We start from the raw sequence: 27,690 nt of genomic DNA on the forward strand, positions 1-27,690 counted from the left end.
AAGTGTTGCAGTCAGGATGGCACCTTTTCTGCTATTAAGGACTTAAAAGGGACCTCTTTAAAAAATTTTGGTATAATAGTAATAGTAGTATAATAATAGTATATATTGGTTTGATTCTAATAAATTGTCACTTAATTTTGGTAAGACTAAGTGTATTATATTTGGAAATGAGCCTAGGAATTTAAATAGAAACTTATCATTGAACAATGTTGAAATTGAAACTGTATCTGAAACTAAATTTCTTGGCATTTTTATTGATGATAAATTAAGTTGGAAAACCCACTTATGTGAAATCTAAAATTTCAAAAGTTATTTCAAATTTGTACAAAGCACATTTTCTCCCCCAACATTCGTTGGTCATGCTGTATCATTCATTACTTGTCCCATATATGACCTATAGTACTGAAGTTTGGGGAAACACGGATAAAACAAAAACAAATTCAACAAACAAACCAATTGTTTGTTTGCTTGTCTGGGTATTTTGAAATTTCAAGATTTGGTTGATTATTTTACGATACTGATCATGTACAAAGTTAAAAATAATCTCTTGCCTCTACACGTTTAGGAGTTGTTTAAAATGAGGGAGCCCAGTTATCATTTGTGAGGAACATTGAGATTTGAAAGAAGAAAGATTTGAACTACTGTTAAAAGTCATTGTACGTATTTCTGTAAAAGGTGTTAGAATATGGAATAATTGTGCTGATAGTATTAAATTATGTGAAGCCGTAAACTCTGCACCTCTTTCACTTCTTACATGGACACCAAACAGAGTAATTTAACATCTTTCAGATTTTATTTTGTTTTATTTTATTTTTGTCTTGGTGGATCATAGGATTTATTGTCATTGTGGAAAGTGTCGACTGATGGCTGCGATAAAGACTGACATGACGTAAATGAATGAATGAGGCACTGTGACTCTTTCATCTTTTAAAATAAGTTAATTTTCTTGTTGTGGAACAAAATGCCGGCATTGTCTGGTTCAGGCTGAAAACACAGAGTGACTTCTTTTAAAATTCTGCGCTTCTTCAGCCACAACAAGGAACTATTTTCAGACGTCGTTGTCCAAAATCAGGATGCTTTATGTGGATACGTTTTTGTCAGGCTGTGATGATGAATCCAACTGAAACGACATAACAGGCAAGATTAAGACTTTATATACTGAGTTTATATCATGTCCTCAGCTAGACTGATAAATAAATAAATAGTCAGTCAGTCAGTAAAGACTTGGCCCGGTTCTTGGTTGTCTGTGCTCACTGTGACAGCTGGCTTTGGTCTTCTTGAACGGGATCCTGTTTCCGGTGCTCACGTTGACTGTGACTCGCCCTGCGTTTACACACTTACTGAAGTCAAATAACATTGGGACTGCAGTGTCTTTCAGCAAGTTTTCTGGTTTCAAACCCATGAGCCCTGCTCGAAAATCTCTTTCATAGCAGTCCTGTTCAAAATAGTCACTGCACACTTTTGACAGCCTGTTAACGGGTGGGTCCTTTAGTTTCATTGCGCTTAGCCACTGCCTGAGCCTCTCCTTATTTTTCAGCGGTATCCTATGATAACTAACATTCTTTCTGCTGTATCCCTCATGAGTGCAGCTGGGAGCCATGCTAAACACCCTCATTTTTGCTAAAACGCTCCCCTACTTTTCCTCACTTGCACATAGAATTCAATATGGATACATTAAGGCGGCAACTTGGTCCCCATATGCATACATCATAAAATTTCTGACCAATCAGATGCGTTCTTTATAATTTTTTTATTTTATCAATTTATTAATTATCAAAAACAGTTAAGTTACCCCTTCTTTAACTAAACATCAGGATGAAAATGTGTGCACAGAATGGATCTAGGCATTTCAACACTGTTGAAAGACGTTCACACAAGGTCTCATCCTAGAAGGGCATGATGATTAGCCTGAACTTTTCAGCTGAACCTTGTGCACAACTTGATTTCTAACAATGAATATGCATTCTGTCTGAATTTTATTGCACCTTAGACTAATTATGCCAATTTTTCAAATAGGTTTTCAGCTAACGCATAACAAAGACATAAAGCTGAAACAACACAGAGGTGTTCCATCATCACGAACTGGTGATTTCCATCAAACTCTGGCTTACATGAAGATTTACGCAATCTGTCACGCCACTGCAACAGTCCCTGCAGTCATGTTTAATTTGATTAATTGATAACACAAGTGAGTCAAGCCATCTACAGCAATTGTATTTATCGCAGAGGTCCAACCTATTATTAAAAGGCAAGAGGGTAAGCAAATGGCAAAGGGACACATTGGTTTGCTTTGGCTTGGAAGTCTTGTTCCATTCGACAAAATGGGTTTGCAGACTACTGGTGTGGAGCCGCTCTCTTTTATTTGAATGCGTGCCTCACTGTGAGAAAGGAAAAAATGGCTTTGTATAATCACCAAGCAGCCATATGGCCCAAAAAAAGAGAGAAAAAAGCTGGCAACTGTTTTTTTTGTGCACAACATTAAAAAGAGAGAACGAGAGAGAGAGAAAGACAGAGAGAGAGAGAGAACTGAGCAGAGGGAGACGTTTCTGACCTCAACTCATAAACCACACTTTATTTAGACTGGCGTGCACCCATTATTTGTTCACAGGGGCTTTCAGTCAGTCTGAGAGAAATTTGTTCCAGCATCTGAGGGAGGAGGGGCATAGGGATGATGGAGGGAAAGGGGTATGATGGGAGAAAAAGAGAGGAGGTGAGATGAACTCTTGCCAGGTGTCGGTCGTTGCTATGGTGTTCCATCAGGCAACTCCATTGCAGCTCGGCAGACTCATCAGTGACTGAACGCCAGTGGGTGGTTGTTTGCGATGTGGAGAACCTGAAAGTGGTTCCGAAGCAGTGGGTTCCTCGCTGCCTCCCTCCCCATCCTTACAAAATGTATAATGTCACCTGTTTGTGTGACAAATGATTGACGGCTCGAGTCCATATACAGCACTCAAGGCTACTCATTTAGTTAAGTGTGTCAGTTTGAATTTTTCAATGCAGTAAAAGGAGTTGACTTGATAATTCCTCTTATACGGACGATAGAATGATCTTCATGGTGGTTTTGGGATCCATCCCAGACTCAATGGGATGAGGCGTACAAGTAGTACGCCTCATCCCATCAACTATGACACGACAGCTGGATTTTATTTCTTTCCTTCTTTTTTCTAAATATTGGAATAAAGACAAAATTTCATGAGAACACGTTGTTCTCGATGCGAGTACTGAAAAACCTCCTTCATTAGTCCATGTGCCAAGCAGGATTTCTCTACCACTCAACTGGACTAAACAACACCTACAATCCAGTCTCAGTGTACCATGGCTGCCATGAACATGTAGGGTAAAACCTTCCAAGGGTGGCAGCTGAAATCACCTGAATTCACCTGAATCATGAGACTATTAGTCCCACAGTGAGGAGATAAGACACCTCAGCAGTCAACAAAATATCAGCCTCTCCATCGAAGGGCTTGTATCAATAGACTTCTTGAACTGTACTACTGTATTCACACATACTGCATGGGCTGGAACGCGCTTCCACAAATTAACTACGCTGAAAAAGAAACCAACTTAATGGAATTGTTTTAATTGGAAACACCTAAATGAATTAAGTTCTTTGAAATTAAGTTAATAAATTAGATTAACATGTATTAATCTGGCCTTATATATATATATATTAGGCCAGATTAATACATGTTAATCTAATTTATTAGAATAATAGTAGTGCTATGTGACTAAAAAGATTAATCCAGGTTTTTAGTATATTCCTTATTGTTACATGGGAAACAAGGTACCAGTAGATTCAGTAGATTCTCACAAATCCAACAAGACCAAGCATTCATGATATGCACACTATTAAGGCTATGAAATTGGGCTATTAGTAAAAAAAAAAGTAGAAAAGGGGGTGTTCACAATAATAGTAGCATCTGCTGTTGATGTTACAAACTCAAAACTATTATGTTCAAACTGCTTTTTTTTAGCAATCCTGTGAATCACTAAACTAGTATTTAGGTGTATAACCACAGTTTTTCATGATTTCTTCACATCTGCAAGGCATGGAGTCAACCACCTTCACTCCGAAATATTAGTTTTGTTGGTTTGGAACCAAGATTTTGCTCGTTTACTAGTGTGCTTGGGGTCATTGTCTTGTTGAAACACCCATTTCAAGGACATGTCCTCTTCAGCATAAGGCAACATGACCTCTTCAAGTATTTTGACATATCCAAACTGATCCATGATACCTGGTATGTAATATATAGGCCCAACACCATAGTAGAAGCAACATGCCCATATCATGATGTTTGCACCACCATGCTTCACTGTCTTCACTGTGAACTGTGGCTTGAATTCAGAGTTTGGGGGTCGTCTCACAAACTGTTTGTGGCCCTTGGACCCAAAAAGAACAATTTTACTCTCATCAGTCCACAAAATATTCCTCCATTTCTCTTTAGGCCAGTTGATGTGTTCTTTGGCAAATTGTAACCTCTTCTGCACATCTTTTATTTAACAGAGGGACTTTGCGGGGGATTCTTGCAAATAAATTAGCTTCACACAGGCGTCTTCTAACTGTCACAGCACTTACAGGTAACTCCAGACTGTCTTTGATCATCCTGGAGCTGATCAATGGGTGAGCCTTTGCCATTCTGGTTACTCTTCTATCCATTTTGATGGTTGTTTTCCATTTTCTTCCACGCACTGGAGATCATTGTAGATGAACAGCCTATAATTTTTTGCACCTGCGTATAATTTTCCCCCTCTCCAATCAACTTTTTAATCAAACTACGCTGTTCTTCTGAACAATGTCTTGAACGTCCCATTTTCCTCAGGCTTTCAAAGAGAAAAGCATGTTCAACAGGTGCTGGCTTCATACTTAAATAGGGGACACCTGATTCACACCTGTTTGTTCCACAAAATTGACAAACTCACTGACTGAATGCCACACTAATATTATTGTGAACACCCCCTTTTCTACTTTTTGTTACTAATAGCCCAATTTCATAGCCTTAATAGTGTGCATATCATGAATGCTTGGTCTTGTTGGATTTGTGAGAATCTACTGAATCTACTGGTGCCTTGTTTCCGATGTAACAATAAGAAATATACTCAAAACCTGGATTAATCTTTTTAGTCACATAGCACTACTATTATTCTGAACACTACTATATATATGTTTGTGTGTGTGTGTGTGTGTGTGTGTGTGTGTGTGTGTGTGTGTGTGTGTGTGTGTGTGTGTGTGTGTGTGTGTGTGTGTGTGTGTGTGTGTGTGTGTGTGTGTGTGTGTGTACAACCTGGTCTCACGGCAAGTCGTGATTCAGCAGCACGAAATATACATTAATCTATTGGTTTGTGATATTGTGACGAAAAGCGCCTCATTTTCGTCACGGCAGCACAAATTAATTTGAATTAATTCTGTGATGGCTGCACAAAATTAAAAGTGAAGCGGGGAGTCGGGTGGTTATGGTTAGGGTATGGTTAGGGGGTAGGAGTAGAGTTAGGAAGAGTGAGTTAAAAAAAAACCCCGCCATGAAAATTTGACTCATTTCGTCACGGCAGCACGAGAGACTGGGCTGGTATATATGTATGTATGTATGTATGAGGTATGTATGTATATATAGACTTTTTTCAGTCACAGTTTTAGAATGTACACTAAATGAAAATAATGTATTTTTTTACAATTCTGACAGAATATTCATATCCTGGTTTTCTGTAAGAATGGAATTGGAAGGGAAACCATACTGCTGTGCTTTTACCAGGAAAAGAGAAACAAACATTCAGCATGGAAGTCAAACACCAAGCCCGGAGTGTTTATAAACCCACAGTCACCTCGAAAAATGAGGTCTTGCTCATTGTCAAACTGGAGTGTCTTGAAAAACATTGTAAATATTGTATGTATGAATTCATATGTTCATATGCTGATATGCTGTTCTCTGGCTCTGAAGTTACACTTGACTTTTTTCTGCAGAAACTTATTTTTTCTTTGCTATTTCTGAAGATTAGGGGCTGCAACCAAGTGAAAATCACAGTAGGAAAAGAACATACTTATAAAATAAGATCCACACTGAATTTGTTTTTTCTATTCACTTGCCATGATTCCATGCAAATTTATCATTTTTCATCAATATTATGTGGTATTATTATCATTGTCAATATTTGAAACAGCCCGATCTCCATTCACCTATATTCCTGTTCCGCAGCGACTGCACACATTCAGATGCTGAATGGGCCTCGCTGGCTCCAACACTTAGCAACTGTTGCTATGTGTAATATCGTTGAACTCCACCTCTCGCTCGCTCTTCAAATGCGAATGACTAATCCATCACGGAGCACACTGAAAGCTCTTGGTGAGGCCTCTGGAGCCGCTTGACGCCCCCCGTGACCCTCTCCTGGATGTTTCCTCATTACTTTATAATGTATTCACGCTTATGCTTCCATGGCGCTCGCCCTGGCCTCGTAATGGGAGGAAGCAGTGAGCTGTTCCAATGCATGCGCAGCCCGGCACAATTTGCACTTCATTTTATTAACAAGAAACAGCCAGCCAGGCTTCTCCCGGCGCCTCGCCAAAGCTCACCAGGCTCCGGCGCACGCCGCCGACAAATTTCCTGCACTGGGAACGACAGGATAGTCTCTGAGCATCAGTGGGGTACCTCCGCTGGCCCCCTGGGAGACGCTGTCGTTATGCATGTTTGCAATCATAGGAGCTGAATACCTTGGCTGGAAGTGAGGGAGAGGACCGAGAGAGAAACAGGGAGGCGGCGGCGGCGGCGGCGATGGTGGTGGCGGTGGTGTGGTGAGGAGGGGAGGGGGCGAAGCCATTGAGAGAGAGAGAGACAGAATGAATGTTTCGGCTCCTCGGCTGTGTTTTGAGCTTTCTGAAATGCATGTGCTATCATAGCAATGTTGTGTTTACCGCAGCAGGAGGCAAACACAGAGTCACAGAGGAGAGGCGCGGAAACACCAGACACAGTAAAATGAGCAAAATACATACATTAGGACTCTGTATTCACTCCACACAAGCTGAGCCAAAGGGGGGAACAACTCATTTCAATATAAATGGAAGACAAGCGGGGAGTGTGTGTCTTTATATCAGCTTTTGAACATCACTCTTTCTTTTTTTTGCTCGCCCATTGGAAATATCCAGCAGAAGCCCCGAGACGAGTTTTGCCGGGAAGTCAGGATGTCAATGTTAATTTTCTTCCTGTTGCTAAGGAGACACTCGCTCACAGAGACACACACACACACCAAATGGTCTCTGCTCTTTGAAAGAACGCTTTCTGTTTGCGGTCTCCTCAGTTGTGTAATCAGACACTGACGAACATCTCCGCATCTTTGCTGCCTCCAGAGACCCCAACATCTGGGGGTCCTGCTGTGTAGTTTTCAGCCGATTCCACGTCGCCTTGCATAGAAGTTTCACAAGCAACTTTGGAACTGCTTTAATATATCGATTCCAGCCCACTCCCTTTTTAAGCCAGAGGGCGAGCTATTAATGTGAGGACAAGTTGTAAACTAAACACTTTAGTCTGTCAACGGCTGGTCAGAACTGGAAATCGCTGACACAAATAGGTGTTGTGTGGCGGCTTCGCATTGATCCCTTGCAACCTCATGCTCACATTTCCAAAGTGACACGCTGCGCTACTTAGCACCAGCACATCGTCATTAGCTCAGTAGCTCCCAAAAATTTTCTGTAGATCTCCCCCCCACACACACACAGACTTTTGTAGTTAAGACTATTTTCAGGGGCCTCTTGGATTTTTCAGAAAATTAACCAATTTTACTTTGTGTTGACATCTAGTTATTATAAAGTACCTTCATTTCTATTAAGACTCAGGAGGTAAACAACTTGAGCATGTTTTCCACAAATTAAAATTGTACAAATGAGATAGTGTTTGTTTTGGGGTTGGTCCCCATTCCTGATGGTGTTGGGACATGTTGCACTTGAATCCTGCCGTTGGAAGAAGGCAGGGGTGGAGTCAGACGGGGACTAACTGGCGGTGGTTGGGAGCAGGGCGCAGAGCGGTATGGCGACCAGGGTGAATGCAGAAACCAAGCAAAGGTGACATTAAGAGGAGGTAGAGGTGAGGCCCATGACAGACAAGGACCAATGGGAGGCAGCAGAACACAGAGGCATGACAGGAACCAATCACTAGGTGGTAGGGTGGAGGAGGCAAGGCCTCACTCAGACAGCATCTATAAATACCAGAGAGGTGAGTCAGGATTGCCATCTTTAATTGGTTTTGGCTTTTCCTGTTGGTCGTTGTTGATGCCGAAATTTAGATCCACTGCTTCTGATTAGATAACAGGTGTTATTAATTAGAGGTGAGTAAAGCTAAAACCTGAGTCTTCCTGGTAGAATATGTGCTACGCTCCATTTCTGTGGCACAAGAGAATTTGGGGATCCTGAAAATGACATCATTCTCAGCCTGTGCACAACACTGGGTGTCAACAGAACGGCCAAATGTGCCATTGTTTTGGCTTTTGAATCGTAACATTGTCAACCGTTCTTGTAACGAATAAAATTATGCCCGATGTTTCAACAGACGTGATGAGGTTTGACGCAAAAGTTCGGCAAAAATATACCACCAAGCTGGGGTGTGGTAACGGATTGAAAAGTCTTCCTGATCTATACACAATTCCAATGGAGAAATGGAGCCATGACCTGACAAACTGATTGATTTTGAAATTCAGACAAATCTATACATATTTGACCTTGAGCCCAGCTTTATTCAACCCAGTGGGGATAAGGAAGTTTAGGGGCCTACAGGCATGTTTCTATTGCTTGTTTGTTTTGACAACATTTGTAATAGAAAACGTACCATCGATGAGGTCATCACAACAAACACACTCCTTTGTCAAGTGGTTGCCAATGCCATCCCATGACTGGAATCCCTCCTGGTGATTGCTGCTTTCTGCTCGCTTCATCTTCTGGAATTAAATGAAACGTGAGGCCTGTTTGCTGGTCTGTGTCCCTATTTGTACATCCCATAGATGATGCACTCCTTCCCCTTTGTCTTTTTCGATATTGATCACGAAAACATGTGCGAACAGAAATGTCAAATGACACTATGCATATGTTAGTGATTGCATCGTGGACACAAAGAAATGTGGTAGACATTCATCTGTGACAACAAGTGGTATAAAATGGAAAAGAAAGACTGTGACAGACACAGTTGATTAGCATAGGCCAACACGCAACAAGTTGGGAAGAACACAAGATAAATACTGGACAAATTTCATACAAAGGTTTTCTTGGATATCTGCTGGACAGGTAAGCCAGCACTCACACACATCTGCTGTGTTAGTTGGCAGTGCTATTGCTTGTTGTAGTTGCAACATTTTTACTTGATTTGCCAGAACAACTCCGTGGGGAGACATTTTTTCATAGCTTTGTGTGTATTTTTCCATGCGGTAAGATGGAATGCGGTTGAATGCCACATGAGCATTGGATTTTCCACATGGACAAATGCTCTTCCTCCATTGTGTCATCTGCAAAATCTCAAGGAGCAAACTAACTAAATTTCCTCTGTAATGCCCCTAAAATAATTGGATTACCAGCTATAAAATTGGCTATAATTTTATGATATACTACAGAAATAAAGAAGCCTTATAAAAACTCAATTCTGACATGAACAAAATTTTGTAATTAAATTAATGGGACTACACCTTCGATAATGCTGTCATTCATTCATTTTCAGAACCCGCTTATTCCTGTTATGGATCACGGGGGGTTGGAGCCGATCCCAGTATTCCAGCAGTCATTTGGAAAAAGGCGGACAAACCACGTCTATCACGGGGCAAACACACATGACGCTCTCACTCATACCTACGGTCAGTTTAGTTTCCAGTCCTCCCATGAAGTGGGAGGATGTGAGTACCCAAAGGAAACCCAAGCAAACATAGGGACATAGGGACACAAACTCCACACAGAGGGGACAAGATGGGATTCGAACCCTCTTGCTGTAAGTCAACAGTGTTATCCAAAAAGCTAATATGCTGCGCAATAATCCTGTCATACAGAAGTAAATTATATCATGAAAAAAATTCTTCTTGTGTCAAGATTGGACAGAAAAACAGGAAATTGCAGCTTTTTTTCCACTAAAAGCTACGCTCAGATTAGCTACAAATGAGGGTGACAGACAATTTGTCACTTGATGGGTATGTCTGGACAGGTTGCAGTTAATTGGCATTTCTGTGTAATTATTCAAATCAATTATTAAAAAAGTGGGGAAACTCAACACTGTCACTAGTTAGCATGCTATCATCTCCATAAGATGTCTTGTAAATCACTTCAGAGGTGTTATCTTGTTACAAAAATAGCAATTTCAGATTCAGAAGTGTTTATTTCTCACAAACCTTTACAAAGTATAAGATTAAAATTACAAGCATATTAGATTTATATATAAATGCAGCTGTTTCAGGGCACATTCCACCATCTTGGATTATTTTGTTGGAGCTAGCAACCAGCGTATGTCACGCTGACATCATGCTGCCTTCATTTGGATTGGCAGTTGCCGTGGTTCTGTCTAGCTAGTGGCTTGTCTATTGTCGCTGTAAAATGCCCACTCTGAAAATGAATGGCAGCTCATTGCTTTGCCTTTGTTGCTTGTTGCTAATGTGACCAAGGGGTAACGCAACAGGCACAGAAACTGGTCATTTGTAGTTATTCTCTCCCACGTGTGACAAAACAATGCCATAGTTGTTTAATTGTAATGCAGGTGATTGCATTCTTTTTGCAGTATTATTGCAGGTAGTGATTGCCAACTTTGCATGTTTGTGTGCATAAATAAGTGCAAGCAACTTGCACTTATTTATGCACTTATTCATGCTTTTTATTCCCCAAATAACTGCAGGCTTTTTGTCGTAGATGTGAGAGGACCATTCGAGACTTGAGTCCTGTTCCTTCCCTTACGGTCACATTAGCTACAAGCAACAGAGGCAAAGTGGCGACTTGCCATTGACTTTCAGAGTGGCCATTTTTAGACCAGAAGTCTAGTTTATGCAAATACTAACTTGGCGACTGCCAATCAGAGTAAAAAGACAGTGTGACATCAGCTGGCAACTCGCTTGAACAAAATAAACCAAGTTGGCGGGAAAAGCACCAAAACAGCATATTTTGTAAAAGTTAGCAAGAAATAAACACTTTTAAATCTAAAAATACTGTTTTTGTAACCATATACCTCTGAAGTGATTTACAAGACATCTTACAGAGATGCTAGCGTGCACACCCCAGCAACACCCATCAAGTGACAAAGCCAACGGCTTGTTGCCGCCATTTGTAGCTAATGTGGCTGTAGCTTTATTTTATAGTGATGACTGGTTAGTTTTATTACCTACAAGCTTAAAAAAAATTATTTTTGAGACAACTGACCTTTCAGTGGTGGTGGGCATACTTCAGCTAATCAGCTAACACCTAATAAGTGAAGCTAAGATTAGGTGATTAGCCTGGCAGCTAACTTTTAAAACCATTAGCAGACCAGTTAGCTTCCACTAAATTTAGTTTTTCGAACGTTAAGCCGGCTAAGAATTTTTTGAATTAGGTTTAACAGTCAAAAACCTTTGCAAGCCCTAAGATCACAAAAGTTTGTTCATGCTTGAGCACTAATCTAGAAATTCAAACTGACACAACGGATGAAGGTAAGATTTGTATCGGTTTGAGGAGATGGAGAAGTGGGAGGTCAAGTCTGAGTAAACTCATTATTTAGATTATTAAAATGATCATTCATTTGTATTTTTATTCCTTAATATTTCTTATTCATTCAATACTTTCTGTATTGTGATGTCAACAAACTGTATGTTGACTGATCATACTAACGCTTTTTGGGAACCTTCATTTTTATGCTACAACATATTGAAATTTCAGCACGTTTGGCCTATCTGTTTTCAGGGTTTTAGAACTTAAAAAAAAAGCCAAAGATAAATTCATATAGTACAATTTAACCATTAGGGATTAGCGGTTATCATAGCTTCAACTAAATGTTTAGCGGGTTGTCATCTTAACGTTATCACAGTTAACTTTTCAGTTACTGGATTAGCAGTTATAAAAGCTAATTTTTGGGTTAGCTGTGCCCATTGCATTTTATTTTGTTGGGTGATACAACGTCATCAAATAAATACAAACCACTCTGAATATTGTGGCATATTTTATTCACCTTAGAAACATAGCAGCCTGAATTACATCACAGTTAATGATCTAAGAACTATTTCATAGAAGTCAACTTAATGCAATGATTTTTTTTTTTCTTTTAAAAAAACTTCATTCTGCACAGTTTGAAGGTGAGTTATTCATATTATGTTACCATCACACACATTCAGAGCATGCACTTTGCAGGATGTCATTAGCACTTTTGCATTTGCATTCGTCACAAAAACTGCACAGGGCCTGGAGACAATAAGGCCTTAAAGCAAAGTGCATATGCAGACGTGCAATGTGTTTTCGTTCCGACGCGTGAAGCCTGGGGGCTAAACGGGGGGAAAAGACAAAAATGACAGGGATTTCACCGGCCAATCCTTTTAGCAGGCCACTGACACATGAATGAGGGCAAAGAGAGAGAGAGAGAGAGGGAGAGGGAGAAAGAGTAGACAACCAATTTGAGAGTAATGCAACTAAAAACTGACAAGTGTAATTTCATCCATCTGGGCCGATGTGTAAAAAGCGCTGCTCCGAACATTCCCCATGATTCCCCCTGATTGATCTTCCCCCGGTCTGAAACACCTATTATTAGCCACGAGCCTAATAGCAGCAGGATGGCTCACTGCTCTCCCAGGGGCCAATTCTCCGGTCATCTGCCCCTCACTCGCCACAGCTGTGGAAACCAAGCAGGGAGAGAGAGAAAGGGAGAGACGGAGGGATGGATGGAGGGGAGCAGGAGGAGATGGAGCTGCCAAGAAGGATGCAGGAGGATGGAGTAATGGGTGATGTGGGGAGTGGGGGGTATGAAGGAAAGAGGGAGGGAATGAGGAGTCAGAGAGAGAAGGAGCAAGGTGGAGGAGAAAGGAGGTGGAGAGGAGAACAGTAATGGATGGTAGGGAGAATGTGAATGGAAAATGAGGAAAGAAGGAGACAGAGAGAAAAATTAATCATGTAGAATCTCAAAAAAGCACTTTGTGTTGAAACATCAACTTGTCATTTTAACTGTTTCTATGAAAAGCAGCCTGATCTGCATCAATCCTTCAAGTTATATAAGTAAACTTGCACTCACACACTGATCAATACACCTGGGGGGGGGGATCAGTTTAAAAAAAATAAAACCTCCAGTCAGTGTGGATGTTCTGAGGAAATATGATCAAATCACCTCATTTTAATGTTCAGTCGTAGATATAGCCAATGAAATGTGCTTGTTTTATACTCTAGTTTTCAAGCAGGTTGTATGTTTATGCCAAAGTGGAGATTTTTTTTTTTTTCATTTTTACTGTGAACCACATTAAATCTGCAACTGCGTTTCATTGAAATGAAGTAAGGTGAGTTCAGAGTGTGTGAAACATATTGAAAAGGTTTAGAGAATATGGCTAGCTCACTTTAAAATAAATAAATAATTAAGAAAATATTCAAGGTCAAAACCCTGAATTGCAAAGGTAAATACGCAAGAATTTGAAAGGGAATTTGTGCTGTATTCTGTTATTTCACATCACAGAAGTCATAACTCATTTTTCCCATTGCTCTTTCTGTGATTTGATAAATTTTAGGGGTCAGATGTGAACTTCACTCCCCCAAAATAGACAAAAAATAAATAAACAAATACAAACCTGTACTTGAAACTGACATCTTAGAAAGAAATGGATTGCAACCAATTAACAATGACATAAGTGGCTGCAGACATAATCACAGAGAAAACTGATCAGTGATCAATGACACAGTCCTGAGCCATCTGACCCACAAATGCTTCACAGTTTTAATTCCAAAGAAACCGATCATCAACAATTTTGTTAAACTCTGATCAATTCATAAAACTTTTTAAATTTGGAAATGATACTACTGTATCAATGCTGGAATTAACTCCAGTTTAAAGGCCTCAAAACATGATAAACTGTTTAAACCTGTTTATAAAGATTATTTTATAGCACATTGTTATCTGTGAGACTACTTTATATTTTGTAAATGTTGTAAACTCTTAATATGCAAGATGGGAGACAGAAGAAGATAATAATAATAATAATAATAATAATAATAATAATAATAATAATAATAATAATAATAATAATAATAATAATAATAATAATGTGGGTCTTAATGTGAATGTGAATATATAATTACATGTTGTTATGTTATTACCCTCCTGATGATGATGATGATGATCATAATAATAATAATACTGTTATAAATATAGACTACTATATCAAAACATAATAACGTAATTATTAGATTATTATTATGTTACTACACTAATAATAATACTACTGTTATATAGACTACTATATCAAAACATAATAAAGTAATTATTAGATTATTATTGTTATGTTACTACACTAATAATAATACTACTGTTATAGATATAGACTACTATATCAAAACATAATAAAGTAATTATTAGATTATTATGTTACTGCGCTAATAATAATAATAATAATAATAATAATGTGGGTCTTAATGTGAATGTGAATATATAATTACATGTTGTTATGTTATTACCCTCCTGATGATGATGATGATGATGATGATGATAATAATAATAATAATAATACTGTTATAAATATAGACTACTATATCAAAACATAATAATGTAATTATTACATTATTATTGTTATGTTACTACACTAATAATAATACTACTGTTATAGATATAGACTACTATATCAAAACATAATAAAGTAATTATTAGATTATTATGTTACTGTGCTAATAATAATAATAATAATAATAATAATAATAGTAGTAGTAGTAGTAGTAGTAATAACACCAGTGGTTTGTGTGAGGTGAGCAGAACTCAGAACCATTTAATGAATGTGAGGAAGCAAAAGCTTAGTCTTTGTAAAGAATAAATTTCAACTTATTTAATATTTGCTGCAGGATATATATTTCCAGTTTGTAGCATTTATTCATCTACCTGCATCAGACTTTTTCTCCAGAGGGCGGTGCACAGAGGCCAAGCCCACTCTGATGAGAAACACAGTTTCAGGTAGGAGTGTCTTGAGGTGCTGCAGACAAAGGTCTATCACCTGACCTGAGAACCCAGGCAGCGTGTCACGTCTACAGCTCCACTCCTGACCAGGTGTGACTCCCTTTTTCTCTTCACCTTTTTTCCACCTCACTTCACACCGCGCTCTTAAATTTCAGCCTCCTTTATTTTGCAGCCAGTGTTTGGCTATTGTGTGCTGCACTTCATTCATTCCTGCATGTGAGCCAGGAGCACATGTGTGGGTTAGTGTGGGCCTCCTGTGAGAGTTACAGCTACAAGATGTTCTCACCAACACATTTTTCTCTTTCCCCACTGATGTGCACTCAGTGAGGAAAAGAAGTCTGTAATGTCTATTCTTTTCTGTTTGTTTTTATTCTTATTTCTTTCTTTTTAAAATTAATTTACTGTGGCCATGATTATGGACTCATAAAGATTTAAGTGACATTTTCATTTCTGAATCATGGCCTGTTAAAACCCACTGAGTGCACCAATCATCATTTGTTGACTTATAACCCACCACTTTTAATATGAGTCCATACAACCTTCCTCAAACACACAACACGTTTCAAAATATGAAAATCCACCTATTCTACTGTTATTTCATTCTTGATTGTTTGGTGGCAGCTCCCTTTTTATACATTACACATTTCTTCTGCTAATCCTACATCTAAGTAAAGCAAAAAAAAAAAAAAAAAAAACATGAAAACCTACAAAAACACAAAAACCTATTATGTTCCTGCTGCAGGAACGTTTAGTGCCGTCACAGAAATGTTCTTTCAGAATTGCACTTCCATGCAGTACAGGTGCATGCATGTAGAGCCTGAGGAGGTTCTGACCCACACAGTAAAACTGTCATCACCACTGATACACACCCATCAGATCACAGTTAATGATGTCAAACAACACTTTCAATATACTCTTATTACATTAATAGTTTAACATTTTTATTATTATTATTATTTCTAATGTATTGTCAATACAAGACATATGCACAAATACAAATTTCTATATTATTATTATTATTATTATTGTTGTTGTTATTGTTGTTGTTGTTGTTATTGTTGTTGTTGTTGTTGCTGTTGCTGCTGCATTTCAGTTCAGGACAAATGATAAAAGGTGCTCTAATTATACCAGGGGATTGTGAAATAAATGCTTGTGTTTGAAGTCTTTTCCCAGGCCTGGAACTATATTAGAAGCCACGCATGTGATTTCCAACCGTTGAAGTGAATCTCTCACTCTATTACAGAAAAAAATGGACAAATGAGAAGGTTGGATTTGTAGGCCACCATAAAAAAAAAAGTATATTTTTGTGACTCTTTGTTTGCTAGTGGTCCCCCCCCCCCTCCCACCCCCTTTTTTTCATTTTTTTACTAATTAATTTCAATGGCTTTCAAAGTAGAAAATGGAAATGTTGCTCCTGCCCTCTATTTCGGGCTGCAGCGTCCTGGCAACAGAGCAATTTTCTATCATCAGGGACAAACGGCATCGAACAGTACATTCTGATAAAAAAAGGAAGAAGGAAAAAAAAAAAAAAGCTCATGATTGCTGTCCTTCCTGTCTGTCATCTGCAGACCAAAATCCTCTCCTTCACGACCGACCGCAGCGCTGTCAGGCCTAATCATGTCGCGTATTAAGGGGAGGGAAACGCACCATACTGATCAAATTTATATCAACTTTCTGGGTATTATTTAAGCTGCAGAGTGCACATCAGGTCATTGAAGCTGCAGATGAAATAACTCGCTCACGATGTTTTGAGGGTCAAAACTGCCAGAAAATCTCCAAATCTTCCTCCAGTTTATTGAGATTTGTTCTTAAATATAACGTGACAACCGTTTGTGCGCCTTTATTTCCTCTTTGTTGGAATTCGTTATCATCATTTTATTTTTTTCTGACACCTTTTTGTAGCAAAAGGAAGGCCATGAAACGAGATGTCTTAATTAGGACACGGGTCCCGACTCGGGCCTTTGCAGTTTCAGCCCCGCAAAATTAAATCCAATAGTGCACGAGAGCTGGAATCAGAGGGCTTTGCATAGCATTTGATCCCATCTGAAGGCTCTCGCTTGCACCTGGGGCCATGCATATGCGGATGTTGCTGCTTAGTGGAGATAATTGGAATTCGTGGTTTAAACGTCACCGCGAGCGTGCGGTTTGCCTGCGAGCGCGTGTGGCTTTCTTTGTAGCCCAAACCGCACTTCAGATTTTTTTATTCTTAGTATTATATTTTATTTATTTATTTATTCCATGGTAAGGTTTACAAAACACATGAAAGACTTTTGTACAAGCTACTTTTGTTTATTTATTTTTTTTCCCCCATTTGTCCATGCGTAATTCCTGTGCGTAAAAGTGATGCGCCACGCAGCATTTAGGCACGGATAAATTCTGCCGGAGCATTAAAAGCTGATCATTTGCGGCTGTGAAGGGTGGGGTTGGGGTGTTGGTGAGACGCCCCTGTGAATCTTGTTACAATGAACCGTGTATAACATCGAGACAGCTGCGCGTCGTGCGGCGCGTCTTCCCTTTACCGCTTCCCGCCCTTTTTTTACGCGGCATGCAGGGTTGGCGAAAGCGTGGGTGCTGCTTTTGCACAGAAGACCGTGCGCATGCTAAAAAGGACCCCCCCTTCTCTTTCTGCAGTGACAAACCTCAGCTGTTAAGGGCTCCTTGCGCACCCATAGATGTGGCTTTCCAGGGAGACCAAACCGCAAGAGCGCACGCAGAGGCGCTCGCCGCAATTGGGACCTGTCCTGCGGGAAATCCGTGTTAACACTCAAGTATAATTAAATATACAAGTCGCACAACAGCTTGGAACACGTTATAATTACCCCAAATATATTATCTTCCCTGCGCATTTATGTCACTTCATTTTAAACTGTTAAAGCTCAGTTTTTTAACAAGTTACAACAATAAATATTCTCAGTTTTCATGTATTCCGTGACGCGGCAGGAAAAACCCCGTGCAGGCCCGATGCATCCACAGTTGCTGGACACTAGAGTGATTTTTAGAGAGTCATTCATCAGCGTTTATAAGACAGCTGGAAATAAAGACCACTTCTGTTAAGCCAGCGCGGCCATTGATTGTGCTGAAGGTCAATCATCTACTTAGGGACAAAGTGATTTCTAGATTTGAGTTCGAAAGCTGCTCATTTTGTGATTGACACATTTGTCGAAGTGAAATAGAAAATAATTTCTCTCCTGATCTGATGTCGCATTGGCGCATGGTGCGTAAATTTAAAATATTAAAATATAAGAGTTCGCTTTATGCAAACTTATTGATAAAGAAATTGTGCATAATTGCACTGTTTATTTATAACTGTAAAAAGACGCGGCTGTCAGCGTGCATGGATATTCATAAAGTGTTGTCATGTTCCCCTCATTCAAACAAATGCATCCTTTCATCACTTTAATTAATCTCAGCGCACGGAAAATAAAAGCCTCCAAAGGCGCATGCGAGACCCCAATACCTTCTCATCCGCACTGCCACCTCTGCAAGATAGTCATCCTGCTGTGGCGCAAAATTATGCCGCAAAACCTGAGAAATGGAGATATTGTTTCCAAATCGAGCCCCGCGGGGGGAAACAAATGGCATTACCGCGGAGTTCAGAGGCGATTAGAAAAGGATCCGGTTTCTCTTCTGCGTGTCCAAGTGGAACACGGACACGAGAACTGACCACTGTGTTAGATCAGTGAAGGGTGACCGAGCCGAGGTGCGCTGGCTCTCCACGAATTAGCGATAAAAATCACCAATGCGCATGCAAAGCAAATCGAAGGGCTTACCTGCCGATGCGCAAAGAAGCGCGCAGATTTTTCTCTTTCACTTTCATTTAATCAAAAGAAAACATCATTTACTCGCGCGCAGCGAACATCCAGGACTGTGCGTCTGGCTGTAAAATGATTATCTGGCTGGGTTGAGCACTTTTAAATCCCCGCAAAGTAAATAACAACCGCAGCTGAGGATAATAGCAAGGTATAGTTCTTGTTGCAGAAAAAATGGGAGAAAATTGAAACTAAACGCCGCATTTAGACAACCATTTTTGATAAGAGGATAATTGAGGAGACACTGGCGTATAATTAAGGGATAATTTATGCTATATCCACTATTCCTCCCTCCCCAAAATAAATCCAGTGCGTAATCATTACAAGCGAATTGTTCTTAATTTTATAGCTGCAATTTGAGCGAAGTGTGGCCGCTAATCAAAAAGGTTTGTAGCAACCTGATTGCAACTGTGATTATTTCTCATTGCTGCATCTTCGTCTTGTTTTTCTTTTTTTTTTGTGAAATAGCTGAAAACTGTGGCAAAGTTGCTGAGCGCTGTGAAAAAAATAATATTGCATTAAAACGAAATCTTTTTTTATTTGCAAATCAGATCAGAGCAAATATGTGTAATTTACATATTGAGGATTAAATAAGGCCTCATATTAAGGATAAAAGATTACTGTCGGTTTACATCAGCTTCTTCAAAATAACATATTGTACCGCGGGAACAGTGTTATATTATTTAATGTGACACGTTTTTAATTTTGAATGATTTTTATTCATATGCTCACCAGCCGCAGGAAAACATATCACTTTTAGAACATCAAGACGCAGCACTCTTTAAGATGCAAAACAAATATTGCAATCAATTTTAAAATTAATTCCAGTTATAACGAAATAGAACTGAATATCGTTTATGTTGCGCGCCTTCTTTCTTATTTATCATTAAAATAATTCCACCTGCTTGAGATGAGCTTCGTGTAAATAATAACTAGGACCAGTTATAAAAAACTCGTCCAAACTATGGTTGCATTGCAAATTAGAACTATTATTTTAACTATAAAATAGTAAAAAACTTAATCTTTAGCGCGAATCAATTGTTTTGGAGCTTCGCCGTATGATTTGGATCAAGATAAAATAGTCTGAATTAGTAAAACAGGTGCTTGTTTGCTGTTTTTATATCGAATTCCAGATTTTAAGAAAGGGCTTTAATAATAATAAAAGGATATATGGACATGCGGCTGCACAAACCATATCAAAGAGCGCGCTATGAGTCGCGCGACGTGCGTAATTTGGGGGTTTGAGTTAAAAAACATAACCGACTTTGTAATTCCAAAACAGCACTTTTACGCGAGAAGCTTGTCTGTAGGAATTAGACGTCTGTTCCCACCACATATTATTTCCCCCGTGGTTGTGGTGGGAGATGGTGAGGTGGGTTAACTCCTGCTCAAACCTCCGCGAAGCGCGGAGCATTGATGACGTTGGGTTGGATGACCAATCGGGAGGCACTGCCCTTTGGAGACAAACCATTTTACTTGTAGTGTTGGCATCAAGTCTGCAAGCAAAGGCTCAATTTTAACAGAATCCACCTTAAAATCTCTCCCTTAACTTTCGCCTATAGATTTGAGTAAGAATATCGCGTCGCGAAGGATGAAATAAAGACGCGCGCGACGATTTGGGGGACAATATCCGCGCGAGGTGGAGAGGGGGAGAGAGCGAGAGCGAGAGAGAAAAGCGACTTGAGAGAAAGAGAGAAAGAGAGAGAGAGGGAGAGGGAGAGGGGGGTGAGTGCTCTCAAGGCAGAAAATTCGATGATGACCATGACTACGATGGCTGACGGTCTGGAGGCTCAGGACTCGTCCAAATCTGCGTTCATGGAGTTTGGGCAGCAGTCGCACTCGCAGCAGAGTTCCCCATCGATGGTCAGCGGCCACTACCCGCTGCACTGTCTCCACTCCGGCTCACACGCGCACCACCAGCACGAGAGCAGTCCGTACACCGGGAGCAACAACTACAACCGGTCGTTACCTTACCCCTACGTGAGCCACGCGCACCACAGCCCGTACCTGCCGTCCTATCACAACAACACGGGAGGACAGACAAGGTTAGACGGCGCAGGTAAGACACCATCCATGTCTACGAGTCCACGTCCACCCGGTGTAGCCTAATTTTTTTTTTTTTTTTTTTTTTTTTTTTATGTTTTTATCCCGCGTTCCCAGCGCCACTTGGAGCTGAGGGGGAAAAAAAAAAAAACCGTGCGTAAAATGGCACCGGCGATTCCAGATCCAGGTGTCTCTCTCTTTCTCTCCCCTCATCAAGCTCCGTCAAAGCCAGTTTTAACGCCCGGGCTGTACTTATCACCAACGTGGAAATGAAGCAGCACGCGCGCACGCACATTTTATATGTTGTAATTAGCATTTAATTGACGCGTCATTACCAGCAACAGCCTAAATCTGACAGCGCCTTTTTTTTAAACACTCCTGGTTTGTCATTTCTCTGTCATCTGCTTGCAGTAAATTCCTCCCGGCTCTGGTTATAAATGATAATATTGCGTGTTTTTGTTGCAGAGCAGCAGAAAACGACGGTGATTGAAAACGGGGAAATTCGTTTTAACGGAAAAGGAAAGAAGATCCGCAAACCTCGGACCATTTATTCCAGTTTGCAGCTTCAGGCGCTAAACCATCGTTTCCAGCAGACGCAGTACCTCGCTTTACCGGAGCGCGCGGAGCTGGCAGCCTCTCTGGGGCTGACACAAACACAGGTACATGCAATTATTATTATTATTATCAGTATTATTATTATTGTTCTTGTTGTTATTATTTTGCTCAGATTTCTTGTGAAAATGCCCATTTTAAGAGAAATCAATCCTCCATCGTGCGTCTGGCTAAATGTGCGCATCTCTCCCTCCTCCCCTCACCTCCCCTCCCTTTCAGGTAAAGATTTGGTTCCAGAATAAGAGGTCAAAGTTCAAGAAACTTCTGAAGCAAGGAAGCAACCCACACGAAAGCGACCCAATCCCGGGCTCCATGTCTCTGTCCCCGCGCTCCCCGACCATCCCTCCAATATGGGACGTCTCGGCCTCTTCCAAAGGAGTAAACATGCCGGCCAACAGCTACATGCCGGGTTACTCCCACTGGTACTCCTCCCCACATCAGGACTCCATGCAGAGATAGACTGTCGAGGCAGGAGGTCAGCGAGCTGTCTGGAGGCCTCCGGATCTCCAACGTAGCCTGCAATTTGTGTCAGCGCAGAGACTGGATGGTGGAGAGGAGAAACCCCTCCGCTGCTCCTCCGTCGATGGAGAAAACTGCAGCCAAGCCTCCGCGCCACGACACAGACAGAGGAACTAACCATTTTATCGCTCATGGCTATTCAGTGGGCTCCGCATATTTGTGATATGCTTTCATTCAATGTCAACATCTGAACGTGAAAAATACCAAATATATCATGACGTTTTAGCCACTCTGGGCAAAAGACTGCACCCCCGCAGACGCCTTCTGTCTCTCTCCTCTCTCTCTCTCTCTCTCTCCTCTCTCTCTCTCTCTCTCTCTCTCTCTCTCTCCTCTCTCTCTCTCTCTCTCTCTCTTTCCCCTTGCCATGGTGAACTGCTCTTTTTTGGTTTGTTTCTCCAACATGCAAAACTATGTATGTAAATATAATCTGCGATTTTAGTTGTACAAACACTTTTTATGTTTTGTCAGATCTGAGTAAACCGTGACTCAAGCACAGACGCCTGCTGTTTGCATGATTTCAAAAAAAAAAAAAAAAAAAAAAAGAAATGAAATGAAATGAAATGAAATCCAAAATAGGCCTTTTTATTCTATTGGGCCAACATCTCCATGCGCAAAGCCTATTTCCCGTCCCCCTGGTGTGTAAGATAATAGGAGACACAAACCGGTTTTCATCAGAGTAAACATTTTTAAATAGATTCCAAAAGCGTTCACAGTGGTTGGTGACGAACTATAGATTTATTAGAAACACTGAGAGGAAATTAACTTACCGTGCGCCGCTGCTGCACAATTCACCTCGCAGACATTTTGCTCCAGGTCCAGCTCATCTTGTCATTTCACCCTCAATTATTAGAAGTATTGACAAAATGTTTTCTCCCTTCTCTCCGTCCTAATGCAGGCCGTTAAATGCCAAGCTCCGCGGGATCGATGGTGAACAAAGCAGCCAGCTGCAGCGGCGTTCAATATGAAGGAGATATTTGGGACAATTTGTGGGTTTTTATCCAAGTGAGCCTTTTTTTCTCTCTCCTCCATTCTCATAAATGCAGGCATAATTAGGGTAATTTTTGATGTAGCCCGCTGATTACAGCGTTTTTACCGTCAAAGATAATTACCTGTAATTTTCTACCACTTTTAATACTAAAAGGCATCTTTATTTGGATTTGAGGTAGCACAGATGGAACAAAAGGGGGGAAAATTATTCGGTTATTCATATACAAATTGCCGAGAAGAGTGAGCGCTCGGGATATTATCTGAAATTACGACGCTGAAAAGCTCCATGCAGCTGTCAAGGCGTGGATGTCCCACTGGCGCGCATTCAGCGTGTCTACCTGCGTGAGCCCTCCACCCCCCGCGCCCCACAAACCCACCCCCTCCCACCCGGGCAATGGGGCCCCCGCGTGGGCCCCAAGCGGCCCATTTGGCAACACCATCGCTTGATTAAACATCAATAAAGATCACGAATAACGTTTTATATATTCAGAACCAAGATAGATAGATAGATAGATCACTGCATGCGTAAAATGCGCGTAAAATACGTTTTTTTTCTTCCCTCTCCATATGAAAAACAAAAGCTTCTGTAAGATCATGTGCCGGTTTCTCTATAAAATTTGATCTTAGATCTATATATATTAAATGAACTGAAACATCAACAACAAATAGAAGCATCATCCTTCCTTACCTAATATTATTTGCTCAGGAAAATCTCCCCAAAAACGCGCCGCGCGCTCTTTTTCTGCTGGTGGCTGCATAAGCAAATCCAGGTGGGAAAGTGTTTGCACACCCCGGTAAACTCTTATATATTGCCTGCAAAATTAGCTGTTATTACTGTCACTATTTAGTGATGGTGAGTTTGGTGGGGTGGGGTGGGGGGAATAAAGCCCCTCCGCAATCAAGAACCAAGCGCATCTTTGCAAATTATAGGTAATTGTCAATGTCCAGATTATGATAATGGAGGCCTTAATCCTGCAGAATAATTATCGTGGAGTGTTACAGTTGGAGCTGTCCAGTAAAGCTAACTGTCATTATTTAGACTCGATTTGCAAAACTAGATGAGTGGAAAATGTTCGGTTGGAGAAATAAACGGCCCCGCTCTCCACTTAATAATGGCAACCACTACGGCGCGCGTGTGCGCCCGCGTGCGTGCGTGCCAGAGAGAGAGAGAGAGAGAGAGAGAGAGTATCTGACCGCGTGCACGCCGCGTGCGTGTGACGTGAACCCGCTTTTAGATAATGCTGTCTTCATCATACATGAGCGCGCGTTAGGTTTTTTTTTGTTTGTTTTGCTTTTATTATTCAAGAAAATGCGCGTGCACGTTTAGCTGAACGCGTGGATTGTGCGTCAGGTGAAAAAAAGGTAACATTGTTTGTCAACACGTGGCCACGGTGCAGAATATTTATTAATTGACCGAACAGGAGAGAATTAAACATGATTTATCAAACAAAATTCGCTGTTAGCAAATTTTTTTTTTTTTTGGCGCCAAATTTAATCAGATTAATTCACACAAAGTTTGTTTACCATTACTTAATTAATATAGTCATTAATTTATTTGTTTATTTTGTAGTACCAACAATGATTTAAAAAATAAAAGCATGATGAAATTGTGCAGGATTTCGGTTCCTCCCTTTTTTTTTTCTTCTTTGTTTTTGTTGTTTTTTTTTTCTATTTTATTTTTTTCATTTCTTTTCTTTTCTGTTTCCACTTTTACCCGGAAGGTGGGCTGCGGCCGGGAGTGGCAGAGCTCTGGAGCCGGTCTACCCCCACAGGAATGCGGATTGTCTCAGATCTCCGTGCCGCCCACACGCCTCCTCTCTGCCATTCAAAGCAGTTAATTGTAGGGGACAAAAGAGAAAGGAAAACCCGCACAACCAAAAAGAAATCATCATGTTCTCAGCCAATAATAATAATAATAATAATAATAATAATAATAATTACATTAACAAATTAGATAAAATTGTAAAATAAGATATTTGAGATTGTATAATATTGTGAAATTTTAATTGCTGCATGAAATAAAAATATGATTTTAAAATAGTCTCTTAAAATATTTAACATTTTAAGGAGACTCCCCCCACCTTAACAAATACAAATATTAAATAAATTAATTGCAACTTGTGATTTCTGCACACCGTATCCATAATTATAGATATTCATATTTAATTATTTTTTATGTTTTTTATTTTGTCTAATAAAGTGCTGAATTGGCGGAATAATGCCTCGTATGTCAAATTATGCTCGATACTAAAATATAAAAAATAAATTATTATTATTAGTAGTAGTAGTAGTAGTAGTAGTAGTAGTAGTGGTGGTGGTGGTGGTAATTTATAATATTATTATAAATGTACACTTTTTCCATTCAACATATAAGGTAGTTTTCAGACTTAAATGTGGGAGGAAAAAAATACAAGATATTTCGACATTATTATTCTGAGCGCGGGCCCGCTGTAATTTGCAATCGTGTGGAAAATGTCACCAAACATCATTTCTCATCATTTTCAAAAACAGACTGCAGTGAGGCTGCACAGTTCAAAGTTCCATTGTCCATTTAAACGTTTAATAGTCTTCCAAAATGCAATAAATTACATGCACACATTTACACATTTTACACGTTTCTTCTATGACTGCCATCAAATACATTGCATATTTCCTCTGAAATGTGAACACGAGTCCCATAGAAGGAAAAAAAAAAAAAAGGTTTGAAATGAACAACATCTTTTCAGTATAACGTCCCCGCTCCGACAGCCAACGAGTGCTGTATGGAGTTTGGGCTCTGCAGGTGAGACGTCATGGAGCTGCCCGCTGCGCTGTACCATGAGCCCGAGGTATCCAAAAAATTCGTCGGCGTCGTGTTGATGTTTTGTGGCTGCAGGCTGTGAGGCCTGGCGGGCCCCTGTGTGTCCCAAACGGCGGGGGACTGCGGAGAGTTGCACGCCATGGGGTCGCTGGAGCTGGGGCTGTGCTCCGGCGGGAGTTCGCCGTTTTTCATGATCTTCTTCATTTTCGATCTTCTATTCTGGAACCAAATTTTGACCTGAAAACAGTGGATAAGAAGAAAAAATACATTTATCATCGAATTCCTTGCACACAACCACCAAGACGCATTGGCGCGATGCGTAAAAGGCGCACGGCGAACATTGCACAGTTGAACGCTTTAAAAAATAGTAAAATAATAACACAAATCGGATATACTTGAGATTTGGGGTGAGTTTATGCGATCTCACCTGTGTTTGCGTCAATCCCAGCGAGGCGGCGAGCTCCGCTCTCTCCGGCAGCGCCAAATACTGCGTACTCTGGAAGCGCCTCTGCAGCGCGGCCAGCTGGAAACTGGAGTAGATTGTCCGGGGTTTCCTCACTTTTTTCGGCTTGCCGTTCACCATCCTCACCTCGGGCTCGGTTATATCTTTCTCTGCTAAAAAAAAAAAAAAAAAAAAAACAAGAAATGGGGAATTGCTATTACGAATTAAAATGAAAGCATCAGACATGAAAAAAAAAACGAAATTTTGCGATTAAAAATGTAATTGTGATTCGAAATGCGTGTTATTTTTTTATTTATTGACTGATATTAAGTTTATATTTGCTGATTTTTAAATTGTTTTATTATTTTGGGTGGGGAATCAAGGAAAACAAAACGCAAATAAATAATCAAAGTGTTATTAAATAAAGAAAAGCGAGGAGTCACGAATTTTCTGTTCATAATATAATAAAATCTGGCGTGTCCGAGACTATACCTTGTGGACTCGGCTGGGCTTGTACTCGGCTGTAAGTCCCGGCGTACTGGTGGTAGGCGGGCGTCGTGTACGAGCTGTAATCAGTGTAGGATTTTGTCGCGTAATTTCCAGCGGATCCATTTACTCCCGGGTACTGGTACTGGTAGGCGTTGAGAGGCTTCCCGTACGAAGAGGAGCTGGGCGAACAGTAACCGTGGGTGACTCCACTGGCAGGACTGTAGTAGCCAGAATCCGTGGCCGTGGACTCGGGTAAAGTAGGAGATTCCTGAGACGGATGGTGCATGGTGGAGAGTGGAAAGGAATTCTGGAAATCGGCAGTTTTGACACTCGGGATCCTTCGGTCGAATACTCCAGTCATACTTCGAAATCTGTCAGTAGGAAAAGAAAAAAAAAAAACAACCCCAAAACGTGGCAATGTGACTCCAAAGTGGTGTAAAAATCACACCGGCATTGTCGAAAGGCTCTCAGGCCGTCGGGCTCTGTTGAAGACTGCAGCCAACCCCGCAGCAGAGACTTGGTTAAATCCTAAATCGCGCTCTTACGCACTGCAGGGAGGATCTGGTTCCATTGGCCGAGGCGCACATAGACACAGCTACACCCAGTTCACTCAGCCAGCTTCTTATAAGGGGGGAAACCACCCCGGCGATGTGGCTGCTTTGTTGTGTGTGTGTGTGTGTGTGTGTGTGTGTGTGTGTGTGTGTGTGTGTGTGTGTGTGTGTTTTTTGTTATCAATCAATTGACGCAATTAGTAAAGTGTTGGCGCTGTTACCAAAAAATTAGAAGACTGATTTCGGGCTGCAAATGATGGAGACAATGCATTCAACATTTATGATGACGTCATTAAAAAAAAAAAAGCACAACAAATGAATGCATATATTTATG

The 27,690-nt window shown here is 40.5% G+C and overlaps 2 protein-coding genes and 2 long non-coding RNA genes across 8 annotated transcripts; 2 read left to right on the forward strand and 2 right to left on the reverse strand.

Moving 5' to 3' along the window:
- The first annotated feature begins 2,696 nt into the window (after positions 1 to 2,696).
- LOC117501345 lies at positions 2,697 to 19,214 on the forward strand. The gene is made up of 3 exons (XR_004558019.1): positions 2,697 to 2,710; positions 10,922 to 10,928; positions 19,083 to 19,214. It is a non-coding gene; the product is annotated as an uncharacterized LOC117501345 (long non-coding RNA).
- LOC117501344 lies at positions 8,454 to 23,432 on the reverse strand. 4 transcript variants are annotated; one of them, XR_004558016.1, is made up of 3 exons: positions 15,142 to 15,453; positions 12,241 to 12,791; positions 8,454 to 8,463 (listed from the first exon to the last, which is right to left on the reverse strand). It is a non-coding gene; the product is annotated as an uncharacterized LOC117501344 (long non-coding RNA). The 4 variants fall into 4 exon arrangements; XR_004558018.1 differs by lacking the exons at positions 8,454 to 8,463; positions 15,142 to 15,453 and adding an exon at positions 22,855 to 23,432 and having other exon boundaries at positions 12,217 to 12,866; XR_004558017.1 differs by lacking the exons at positions 8,454 to 8,463; positions 15,142 to 15,453 and adding an exon at positions 22,855 to 23,420 and having other exon boundaries at positions 12,217 to 12,791.
- On the forward strand, positions 20,557 to 22,363 carry dlx6a (distal-less homeobox 6a). The gene is made up of 3 exons (XM_034160198.1): positions 20,557 to 20,972; positions 21,422 to 21,615; positions 21,788 to 22,363. The coding sequence occupies exons 1-3, from the start codon at positions 20,666 to 20,668 to the stop codon at positions 22,025 to 22,027; spliced, it is 741 nt and encodes a 246-aa protein (XP_034016089.1). The 5' UTR covers positions 20,557 to 20,665; the 3' UTR covers positions 22,028 to 22,363.
- A 2,173-nt stretch (positions 23,433 to 25,605) lies between the features above and the next one.
- Positions 25,606 to 27,415, reverse strand: dlx5a (distal-less homeobox 5a). Of its 2 annotated transcripts, none has more exons than XM_034160197.1 (3): positions 26,809 to 27,415; positions 26,302 to 26,486; positions 25,606 to 26,111 (listed from the first exon to the last, which is right to left on the reverse strand). In XM_034160197.1, the coding sequence occupies exons 1-3, from the start codon at positions 27,164 to 27,166 to the stop codon at positions 25,797 to 25,799; spliced, it is 858 nt and encodes a 285-aa protein (XP_034016088.1). In that variant the 5' UTR covers positions 27,167 to 27,415; the 3' UTR covers positions 25,606 to 25,796. The 2 variants fall into 2 exon arrangements, with proteins under 2 accessions (XP_034016088.1, XP_034016087.1); XM_034160196.1 differs by having other exon boundaries at positions 26,302 to 26,489; positions 26,809 to 27,414.
- Between the last annotated feature and the right edge of the window lie 275 nt (positions 27,416 to 27,690).

This window comes from Thalassophryne amazonica, chromosome 20 (genome assembly GCF_902500255.1).
Source record: "Thalassophryne amazonica chromosome 20, fThaAma1.1, whole genome shotgun sequence".
NCBI classification, from domain to species: Eukaryota; Metazoa; Chordata; class Actinopteri; order Batrachoidiformes; family Batrachoididae; genus Thalassophryne; species Thalassophryne amazonica.